The sequence below is a fragment of the Typopeltis vanoorti genome, unplaced genomic scaffold, assembly GCF_054136105.1.
Source record: "Typopeltis vanoorti isolate ZY-2024b unplaced genomic scaffold, IOZ_Tvanoo_1.0 HiC_scaffold_823, whole genome shotgun sequence".
NCBI lineage: Eukaryota > Metazoa > Arthropoda > Arachnida > Uropygi > Thelyphonidae > Typopeltis > Typopeltis vanoorti.
Genome location: NW_028328228.1, coordinates 80,678 through 93,140, shown reverse-complemented (window position 1 = coordinate 93,140; position 12,463 = coordinate 80,678). Strand labels below are relative to the sequence as shown.

General features: G+C 37.5%; 1 protein-coding gene across 1 annotated transcript in view; it reads left to right on the top strand.

The window, feature by feature from the left end:
• Nucleotides 1-824: 824 nt before the first annotated feature.
• Nucleotides 825-12,463, top strand: part of LOC150092072 (astakine-like) — a gene marked incomplete at its 5' end in the record, with an annotated part of 48,697 nt that continues 37,058 nt past the window's right edge. Inside the window, one exon of the mRNA XM_090415332.1 lies at nt 825-848. Coding sequence (XP_090271458.1) covers nt 825-848 — 24 coding nt within the window. The remainder of the gene's footprint in view (nt 849-12,463) is intronic.

The following is a 12,463-nucleotide window of genomic DNA, read 5'->3' as shown; positions in this document are numbered from 1 at the left end:
TCTATATGAATATGCATGTAGTTTATACAACACATAAACTACGTCCAATTATATAGTTTATGTGTTGTATGTTTATATATAAGTAGTTTATACAACATACCACGATATAAGTGTGTTCAACTTATAAAGTACTTGAAGTACAGTCTTATAAATACCGCATTTTTTAAGCTGAGGAGGTCTGAGGAGACTTGATAATTTTCGGTTTGCCTTCTAGAGGAAGATTTCCATATATAATATGCACATACACTAGTATGTAATCCCCATCCCACTCACGGTTCTAAGAAACAATAGTTTTACCTTATTTCGGAGTGAAAATCGCAAAAAGTATATATAAAGTTAAATAAATAGAATTAACGAATATTAATTTTTTTAATGAATCAATTAAGGGAAAAATCAGCTCACAGTTAACAGACATAAAAAACCTCTTTCTTCTTTAAAAGCCGTTTTTAAAGGTATTATTAAGGCCGCCCTTTCTGATGGCGGAAAACATTAACTATCTTGCTGTGATTTGCTCTTTTTATGTAGGTAGTTGGATGTTTTTTGTTAATTGCTATAAACTTATCCATATACATAGAATTTAAACCTGCTTCCGACCGTCTGTCGGTTACGTATCCGGTCACTGACTCTTACCAGTCTGCGTAAGTTCGTGCAAACCCATGTCTCATAAAGTGCAGAATGTACACTTAAAAAAGCGTTGATGTTAATGGAATGGGGTATGAAATTCTTTGACTTTTAGTAACTTCTTTTCGAATAAAACTAATATAGAGTAACAAATGTGCAATATCATTTTACCTTTATTCTGATGTATTTCTTATTACTTTCAGGGCTCTATTATCGGTCAGTTACTGGTAAGTGTAAAAAGTATATATATGAATATATATATATATATATATATATATATATATTCGCTATTTATTTATTATTAACATTTTATCTGTAATTCTGTACTGATATATTACATTTGTTTATTTTCAAACAGTTCTTATTTGGACATTGTGCGGTATCCGTACAGCACGTGGATGTTATTTCCATAATTATTAAAAAATAGTATCTTACCTTTTTAGAATGTGCGATATTTCGTTAATACATAAAATATATTATTAAAGGTAAATTAATTTTCTTTATTAATCGTACAATGATAAATTAAATTTTGTTTCAAGGAGAGGTATGATAGATGGTGTGGATAGATTGGGTCTCCCGCAATGAGGCTTCCAACTCCATGGAGGTGCCCGTATGTGTATATATATTAAATGTCAAATAATACTTTATTTTCTGTCAATTAAATTTCATACATATGCATACAATTTAATTACACATACAATTTATATAATACAGATATTTCTATAATGCTTATTATACAGATATTTCTATAATATACTGTATATACAATATAATATAATTGCATAAAATTAACAGATAATACTACAATTTCACACGTGGTTCAATTCAGATTCCGATTTTTCTCTGCGCCGGTCATATAGTACAACAATTCGTGTGCTATTAGTAATATTAACGATTTTAGTAATAGTTTACAATCAATTATGGTTCAGTTCCACAGGATAGATTACATAAAAAAAATTATACAGATTATATTCTATTTATATAATTTTTTTGAGTATAGAATGCTAGGAAAATATCTTATTTAATTGCATAAATAATGATTATTAACAATGTGTTTTACATCTTTTTCACATTCATATTTACCATGATTGATTTGAATTTACTATGATTCACTTTTTTATTAAATCGATTATAATATTTACCTGTTTCTTTGGATGGCATTTCTCATTTCTTCCTCGAAGCTTTGCCGAGCTTATCTGAAGAAGATAATAGATGGCGGCGGATTCGTGGTTTCCTTTCTATACCGGCCGCAAGCCAGGTGTTGATTTTACTGTTTGTTGGTAGCATTAGTGCACTCAGGGTTTAATCTTGGAAGTGGGGGGAGTTGAGTAGAGGGTTTGAGAATACACACTAAGCTTCCTGATGGATAATACTGTGGTAGGACAGAAAGTTTGGAAATGAATGATCTTTCTTCCAGAACGCAATAAATCCTTTGATATTGCCAACCATTGCTGGTGCCCCATCAATAGTTATCGCAGACAGCTTGTGCAAAGGCATATCTATCGACTTGGCGTATATTCTGAATGTATTATAAATATATTCACTCGTTGTTCGTCCTTTCATGGGTAATATTTTCAGTAGATCTTCTTTTACAGTGAAGTTACTAAATACCATTCTCACCATAACTGCTAACTGCGATGTGTCTGATACATCTGTTGACTCGTCAAATTGTAAAGAGAACCAGTCACATATTTCCAAGTCACTTTTTAACCGAGTTTGTATGTCCATTGAAATTACATGTATTCTTCTTGTGACGGTGTTATTTGACAAATGTAAATCTTGTATTGCTGACATAATCTCAGGTTTGTTAGAAAATCCCTCAAATAAACGATCGGCACCAGTCAAAAATGCTTCTTTTAAGAACTCGCCAGCTTGGAACGGTTTTTTCTTCCTTGTGAGCATGTTAGAAATTTTTAAAGAAGCAATGGTGGCATTTTTAGATGTTATCAGATGACTAGTGAAAACCGACTGTTGGGCAGACAGGTTGGATTTTAGTTGATTTTTTTTTTTTCGTTCTTATTTCAGATTTAAGTGGATATTTCGTATTAAAGGTGGCATGCATTGTCTGGAAATGACGTTCAACATTATGTTTTTTTCGAATTGCAACGCTACTGTTGCAATTCGAAATTAATTCGAATAATTTGAATTTTAAGATTAAAATTCAAAATATTGAAAAAATGTAAGTACAAGACACCGTTAAAATTATGCGCATATAACTAGCAGCACATAATGAACAACTTCGAATGCCGGTCTACTTTATATTGTATGCGTTTAATACTCGTCATGTGTCATTAACGCATGCGTCATATAACATGCCATGAATTGTTGCACGATGTGCACGTGATTATTTCAAACTAAACGGCACGCAGTTGAACAGCGGCGGGTACACACAAATTGCTCGACGGGTGCCCGCGGGTATAGGGTTGGGAACGGCTGCTTTTAAACATCATTCAATTGATGTCGTAAAATGAATTGCATTTTGTGGAACAACGCAAATACGAAGTTTGGAGGACCACTTCGTCGAGGGACGAATAATGCCTTCGCCAAACTTAAATCCTCCTGGAATGAAAATTTGGAAGAAATTGGATGTCCAGCACTTATATTGCATAATTGCGTGCAAATTGCCGCAGATGTATTAGCAGTTGACGTTGAGACAATTGTAAAACTCTTTAGGTATATTTGTATCTCTACATTTCGGACAGGACGACTTGAAGAGTTCTGTGAATCACTGGCGCTCATTAGGAAATGCAATAGAAAGAATTATACATTTATTTGAAGCACTTAAATCGTTCTTTAATTCGGAAGAAAACCGCCAAATTATTTAGTAGACCTCTTTAACAATCCATCAAGTAAAGCGTATTTACACTTATTATTCCCGTATTTGTCACGTGTTTGGTTTTCCAAAATCTGGCAACCCTAATATACATATATATAAGAATGTAAACTTTGCCGGTTCATGAATATTTATTAAAGTTTGTAAGGCAGAACGCCAGAATAAGTTGATATTTATCCATGATGTTTTATCCCAATTGCACAGGATTTCTTCAGATGTAAATAAAATAAAAAAATAAAACTAGTTGACAAAACAGCAAGGACTAGCAAAGGTGACAACTGTTATGCAGTTATATAAAAGAGACTGATGTTATTTTTTAAAAAATATTTCTGATTGTTACAGTTGTTCTGTGTGTTTATGAATTCAGGTGAACGTTCTCGATTAATGAAGGCTAGAAAGAATTTAGACAAGTTAATACTTTGGGTAATATTTAAATGTTTAGGATTCAATGCTATTTCTAAAGATTTCCACATTTTTCTTTCTGTTTTATCATAGCAATGGTGCAAATAGTTCTGATTTATCCCATAAAACTTGATATCTCATTTGCGAAACGTCTATTATATATGTAGAAATATTTTTAACTTGGGTATATTATGTATTCAAGATAGCAAGTAATTATATATAAACTTGGTTTTAATGCTATTTCGCAAGTAAGCAAACAGACAAGAAAGTCAATTTTGCACTTGCAAGTAGTACAAGTCCTAATACTAAGAATAGCGAACAGAACTTTCTCCACCTTTGCTACAAGTTGCCCGAGTTTGTACTACGTGCTTGAACTACGTGCTTTAGCTTACGCTAGTGGTCGCCGATACTTTTATAGTTACTATATTCGGCATGAAACTCTTTGATTCCGATCTTTGAGTTCTTATTCGGTTTGGAAACAATGTGGGATTTAATATCCCCTTAATTTAAATAAAATAACTAAGTTTGTTGCTTTAATGTTGAAATGATTTCAGGATCAAATGTTTAAATTAAAACAACTAAAATACTTCACTTGCTCTACAGTATTTCCATTTTATTCTATCATCCCCTCTCTTGTCAAAACAAGTGAAAAATTCAGAAAATGAAGACTGATTTCTCCCAATTCGTATTCTGCTTGGTATAGAATTATATTGCAATATTAACAAAACGGATGGTGCCTTACACTCCCATTGAAGAAATCTACAGCAGAGCGTATCTAGGCTTTTATATATATACATATATTCAGGGTGGTTTAAAAAATTCCATGTACAAATTTTGAGGGGGAGAAATCAAAATTTGGAGAGGTAGAGAAATCAAAATCAACCCTATTCCCATAGGAAAGCATGACCGGAAGGTACTAAGGGACACAAAGGTACAGAAATAACACAAGGCAGTAAGTAGAGTAAAAAACTTTATTAGGCGTAACTGAACAGTTCAATAGAAGTTGGATACATAATATGGTTTTACATCAGGTGCTCAAAGTTACAACCATTAGCAGTGATGCATGCCTGACACCGACGACGCATTGATTGCCGTACATTTTCGAAAATACCCGGAGTTTCCCGGATATTAGCAGCGGCAATGGTGACTTTTGCCACAAGGTCCATGAAGGCAGAGGCAACAGGCGTTTCGTACACCATAGCTGTAAGGGTACCCCACAGAAAGAAATCAATGCTCGATAAATTAGGTGAGCGTGGGAGCTATGCCACCGGTCCACCACGCCAAATCCATCGAGCCCCAAAGGACCTGTCCAAATACTGACGCACAGAAATACCAAAATGAGCTGGAGCCCCGTCGTTTTGGAACCACATCTGCTGACTCACAGTCATTGCAACATTGTTCAGTAAATCCGGCAGAACTCCTTCAAGAAAGGTCCGATACTTCTGGGAGTTCAGTTCGGGGTGGTAACAGTTATGTGAAAACTAAACAGTCAGCGACGATATCTGCCCATTCGTTAATGGCGAAACGTTATTGTTGTTGTTGTTGTTGTGCAACATGTGATCGCACAGCGTGTGGGTTCTCATGGGTCCACACATGAGCATTGTGGTGATTGAAGACCCCTTCGCTGGTAAATGAAGCTTCATCTGTGAACAAAACACGAGTTGGAAATTCTGGGTCTATGGCACATTTCTGCAGAAACCACTGCGCGAATTCCAGACGTTGAATCTTCGGCCATCAGTAACTGGACCCTTTACAGATGAAACGGATGTAAGGACTCAGAGTGCAAAACGCGCAATACACTAGATCGAGGTACTCCTATAGCGGAGGCAACGGCACGTGTGCTTGTCTCTGCATTATTGTCCATCTCATGCAACACCTCCTTTTCCACTGCGGGATTTCGCGTCGATCGTGGCCGCCCATTATCATGCCTGAGATCCCTGAATTATCCATAGTCAGACAAATTCTGATGCAAATGCACAAACATTTGGTGATGCGGGACACGTCTGTTTGGGTACCTTTCGCGATACACTCGTGTCAGCGGCTCGTCCATTACAGTCAGCTAACCCGTAAACCAGGTGCATAACTGCCATCTCAGCGTTCGTAAAACGACGCATGTTCTTTGTATGACGTCGGAAGCCCCATTTGCTCAACTGGAACGCTGGCGAACAGCGCCACCTATCACTTTCGGGTGGCGTTTCCGGTCATGATTTCCTGTGTGAATAAGGTTGATTTTAATTTCTCTACTTCCCCTCAAAGATATGTGGAATTGTAAACCACTCTGTATATAAAAGTGTGTTTCGCTTCTCCTCCTGATAACTTCCACATCCATTAGCCTTTTGCAACTGCTCTCAAATGTATCTTGAAAAAATAATCAACTCGGCTAAACTCTGCGTGCATATATGATTTTTGTATTATCACTCAGTGCACTTCCATCAGAATTCATCAACTTTTAACTTTTATACAAATCAATGTCGTCGAGAAATGCAAATATTGCTGTCCTTTTGTAATAAAATATTTAATTGAATCTGTTTGCAGGCTGAAAAGAGGAGAAGTTGATAGAATGTGTGTACAATTTGCATGAGTAAGCGGAATGTACGCAAAAAATATCTAATTCTAAGCTAACTCCTCAATCCCTAATCATAAATTAAAATAATTCACTGTCTTTTACCACGTCGAACAAATAGTCTTCCTGTTTTTCGTGCATATTTTACTTTTACAGAGAACAACTTTTATACATTCTCCTAGATAGTCAAAATAAATATTAGATTTAGCAAATTACACTCTACCCCTGGAAATGATATTTGATTGATTTTTCGAAACTATATCCATTCATCACCTACTGTAGGAGTTTCTGACTCAAGCACTTCCTTTTCAATAGTCATTGATGTTGACTTAAGAAATGAAGTAGCGAAAAACACAAACTTAAATAAGCCTCCTAATATCCATATTTTAAACACAGCCCTTGGAGTCTGGGTTTAAAACTGGAATCCTAACTGCTGCTTGGTTGTTATCAAAGATTATTTTGCATCTCGACATTTGAAATGAATGTTTAACTGCAGTTTTCCTTGACCATAATCTTCTAATCATGCACAAATATTCGTTGTTAAATTCAGTTCTACTATCTGGAAATCCTTTATAACTAAAGGTTAGTGGTCTACAGATGTATGAATATTCTCAATTGTGTCGGTGTCAGCACATGTAGAAGGTAAATCTCTCAAAAGAGAAGACAAACTCTCTCTTCATAACTTCCACCATATGTGGAAGTTATGAAGTTGCAATGGTGTATACCCAATTTATCCATCTCTTTATATCAATCATATACTTACTTATCACAAATTCTGCAAACCTTGATCCTATTTTCTTATTCTTAAAAGAAAGCAGTATTCCATGAACAGGATAAGAATGAGGGGACCAAATCCCAAATCCGCTTTTGGTAGTTATATCAGTTTGAACTTTTATGTTTTCTTCCTGTGAAAACATATTAGTGACCTTATAGAAGGCATTTAGCAAACATCTACGAGAAGGGTAATAATTAGGAGGAATGTTGACAATTGTTGATCCATCTCCTCTAGGCCTAAGTGATTTTCTAATAAATGTTTCGTTGGTATATATACATTATATGAGAGATTGATTTTCAAGCTTCCTTCCTCCTAAAGGTATCATTTACTTTGGGAGATGACGTCAACAAAGTCCATGCCCTTCTATGTAGAACCAGAAGTCATCAATGTATTGCGAGACTTCAAACATATTTCAGAAGGAATCTTGAACATCAAAAATCAACGCATTGGTGATCTGAATCTTACTTGGCATATAGTCGCTCTTTAATGATACCAAATAAAACCCCTATTTTACAGTCATTTCTATTATTGCTAGGATTGGATTTCAAAAGGTTGTTGAGAAGAATAAAAGATAATAGTGTGAACTGAAAGGTAGTCAGTGTGTTACCAGGCATGACGGTGATTGCTCGAAGCAGATAGCAATGATTACGTGTGATATGTGAGCGGAAATGTGCGAAGAGAAATGCAATTTGTGAATGGGTAGCGTAAATATGAAAGACGAATGGAACTGTATAAGAGGGGTGAACTACACTTGAATGGTTTTTAGTATCAGTTATCTGAAGAGGCTGCCGTGAAAGAGAAAGTAATGCAAACAATAGAGCTGAACAAGTAACAAGCAATGCGGAAGAGCAGAAGAGTAAGAAAGGATGAACTGATGTGGTGCTTATGAATGGAGAAGGAATAGCATGAGTGCAGAGAATGAACAAGATCGCAAGACAAACAGAGAAATGAAGGCGGGGCAGGGCGGATAGGGGAACACAGCGTGAGGACGGGCAATGCCGGAAGCGAATGTATGAGTACACAAGAAAGAAATGAGATGGGCTGGGTGCAACAGTTAGGCTTGCAGAGAGTTCTGGAATGGATGATAAGAGGGAGGAATGATTCGATAATGGCATGAAGAAGTCACATCGAATAAGTAGTATCAGTGAAACGTTCTGTAGATTCAGAAATAAACTCTTGTACGAGGTTTGACAATTTAATTCTCGGAATGCACATCTAAAAAACCTACGTTCGGAACTATACATTAATGGCTACTATCGGCTTCGAAGTAGTCCCCCCCTTGTACTTTTATACACTGGTTTAGACATTGTTTCCAATTTTGGAAACAGGGCCAGAACTCTTTTCCCTGAATACTCTTGAGTTCCTTTGTCACATTATGCGGGATATCAGCAATGTCAGAAAATCTTCTTCCTTTTAGCGCAGTCTTTAATTTGAAAACAGAGAAAAATCACAAGTAGCTAGCTAAGTCGGGTGATTAAGCAGGATGACTTAATTCGGTAATTGATTTTTGTCCTGAAACGACTCTCTCTCTCTCTCTCTCCCTCACTCACGATGAGCGTACTATGGCTTGCCGAATTGTCGTAGTGGATCATCCACCTCTCAGGCCACAATTCAGGTCTTTTTCTCCGAACAGAATCGTTTTGTAATCTTTTAACCACCTCTAAATACCATTGCTAGTTGACCATTTGTTCCTGTTCAATGAATTCATAGTGGACTATGTCCTTTGTACTCAGAGAAAAAACACGCCAGCATGGACTTGAACTGTAAACGTAACAACATCGTGCTGTTTTTCGAACGTGGGGAATCTCGTGTTTTCCACTGCATGCTCTGGCGTTTTGTTTCGGGATTGTGAATAAGGAGCAAATAAGTCGCAACTTGTACCCGCTGCTTCTACCAAGATTTGAGGCACAAACGTCGCAGATAACCTTCCAATACTCAATTCTTTCGACAAAATTACCCTGACTATTTCTCGATTCATTTGCAACTCATCAGCCATCAATCGCACACTTAATCATATTCAGACCGTACCAAATCTCGCACTCAGTTCACATTTGCACCCGTCATTTTTGTTTTTGGCTACCCACCTGTGGGGTCGTCGTTCGCATCTTCTCGCTCGCCTTTGAATCTGTTATGCAACCCAAAGCAAAACATTAGCAAATCATTAGTAGCAAGATTAACAAAACAAGTGTCCTCTGCCAGGTTGGCAGGAAACCGACCCAGAGGAAGACCAAGATAAAGGTGGATTGACACAGTAAAAAGTGCCTTAGAAGATAGAAATATAAGATCTGATAATTTTGGAGTCTTGTCAAGTAACAGACTGATTTGGAGGTTAGATAGGAACTTAGTAATGATGTAATATTTCATGTAATACTATCATATCCTGTACACTACACCCCTTGAGGAAATATATAAGGAATTTGATGATGATGATGATGATGATGCAACTCAAAGACACTTGACACTTTTTCAGAGCAACCACAACATGTGCCACTTGCAACAGCTCCAACGATTCAGTAGCAGTTTTTCCGAGTTTCACACAAAATTTGATGTTAACACGCTGTTCCAAATTTCGATCGTTACCAACTTTTTGCACGCAGATCTCTATTGTTAGCCAACTTGCAAATGGCTCTATGGCTTGAGGTTTACGCACGCCTTAGTTAAAACATGTACAAAGACGACTACTCACGTGACTCCTATCAATTCCCACACGGATGACACTACGCGACCATTGTGGGAATTAAATTGTCACACGTCGTATATGCATACAAATATTAAAAATATGAGGAACAAGGGAAATAAAATTATTGCACTGAGTAAGTTTGTTCACCTAAACCTTGCTGGAATAAGTGAGACGTGGGTGGACAAGTACGACATTCTAACAGGTATAGAAATGGAAGGGTGTGATATTTTTGAGACAGAAATGGTTAAAAAAGGAGGTGGCAAGGTAGAAATGGAAGGATTGGGGGGGGAATAATAAGAGAGGTTTTGAGTCAGTGTGATGTAAGATAGAGGTGAATAAAATGAAATACTTAGTCGGATGTTGCTATAGGCCTAATAATGTGGAGAGCGATGAGAAGGAAATGTATAGGCAGATTAATCTAGCAAATAGGAAATGGATGATAATTATGGATGCTTTTAATTATGACAATGTAGATATAAGCAAAAAATAAGGTAACGCCTTTTTTTATTCAATTATAGGGAGAAAGCGAAGCCTTTAAACTCTGTCTAGCTTTTGGAGACTGAATGGACAGTTAAATCTCCACTGGTAGCCAATCAGAGATAGCTGGCCGATGTCTGTTACTAATTATAGGCTGGCACCTATGAAGAGACCCACAAACAAGAGCTGCCATCTCTTGATAACTAATTCTAACAGGATATATTACTGTTTGAAATAATGTGGGTTCTACAGTCGATTTTCTACAGCTCACTGGATGAAAAACCCAAGTTTCTTTGAGATAAAAATCCCTTGCCAGAGATCGACTAATTGGGGAACCGGTCGAAGAAAGGCTTAGAAAAAGTTCCTCCAGTCGCGACTAGACTCAAACTATAAGTCTATCTTCTTATGGCTTAACGCAGAAGAAGCAAGCATCACTTCCACTGAGCTACACAGGCCTAGAAATATAGATTAGGATGACAAATTAGTTTATGGAAGTAAAGAAAATTCACTCGAGTTTTTGAGGGACAACTATCTATCCATTCATCTTCCATCCATCTTCAAGGACCACCTTTCCTAATTGGGTTGTGGGGGGTGGCAGCAGTTGCAAGAGGGACTTCCAATGGTCAAGATCCTCCGTCATCAAGTTCAAGTGTTGTGGTGGGACTCCCAAATATGCCCACCGAAGGTTTTGGATATAATCTATGCAGCGAGTCCTTGGCCTTCCACGTGACCTCCCGCCCTGTGGCCTGGCAAAGAAGGCCTGCTGAGGGAGCCTCTCTTGTGGCATTTTGACCATATGCCCGTAACATCGTAACTGTGATCTCTCAACACGGAGAAGCAGGAGTTGAGTATTGAGGTTTTCCTGAATTGCAGAGCTTCCAACTCTGTCGAGTCTTATCAGCCCTGTAACCCCTCGAAGGAACTTCATTTTAGCCGATTTGATTCGTGTCCGCATTCTTTCAGTCATTAACCATAGGTGGGGATGGGAACATACACTGTACTGAAGACAGCCAGCTTTGCCTTCTGGCTTAACTCCTGGTTCAATACTACCGAACGGCCAAGCTCCCGAAATATTAGGAAGCAAAATTTCCGAAGCAGAATTCGCCAAGCGTTGGATTGTTCACCCATTAATAGGGAACGTGAGCTGGGTTACAGTTTAGTTTATTACGCTAATGATTACTAGTCTTTGCGATAGTAATCCTGCACAGTACGAGAGGAACCGCAGGTTCAGACACATGACACATGTGCTTGGTCGAGTGACCAGTGGTGCGAAGCTACCAGCCGTGAAAAGTTACCACAGGGATAACTGGCTTGTAGCGGCCAAGCATTCATAGCGATGTCGCTTTTTGTTCCTTCGATCCTCTTACTATCATTGCGGGGGGAGGGACAACTATCTCAGGCAATATTTGATAGAGGGACACAAAGATCTTGGATTTTATCATCTCATCAGAAGATGGCATTATAAATGAGGTGTCAAATCTCCTTTCGGTTGAGGAGAGCGATCAAGAAGGACTTAACTCACTGGTTGTAAGGTAGCCCTCACAGACCTTCTGGGAGGAAAGGATATATATGGAATTACAAGGCTGGTGATTACAAAAAACTCAGGAGACCGTCTTGTAGGTGTAGTATGAAATGAGGGTGGAAAGGATATCAGTGCTGCTTGGATGCTATTTAAGAGTTATCTAGTCGAAGCAATTCTAAATGTCAGAAGGTTAGAGAAGGCAAAATAAAAAAAAAATTAAATAAGGCTAAATTATGCTTAAAATTACAGATTAATATATGCGTCAGGTGTTGTGATTAAAAGTATTGGTGAGGTAAGTGAGAACCAGGATCCAGATTCCAGTTGACAACAATAGTTCTCTTCGATGGACAGCATGGATTTGCTCAGGAAAGGTTATGTTTAATAATCTGCTTATTAATCACAATAATGTGACAGGTACATTTGAACAAGGGAGATGGACACACGGTAGTTAACTTGGATTTCACAAATGCTCTTGATAGATTGACACATGATAAGCTGATAGTACAATACAGTCGAGATATATGCACCCGTAAAGAAAAAACACGATTGTTATCTGATGCCTATACAATCAACAGCTACAACATGCCGGC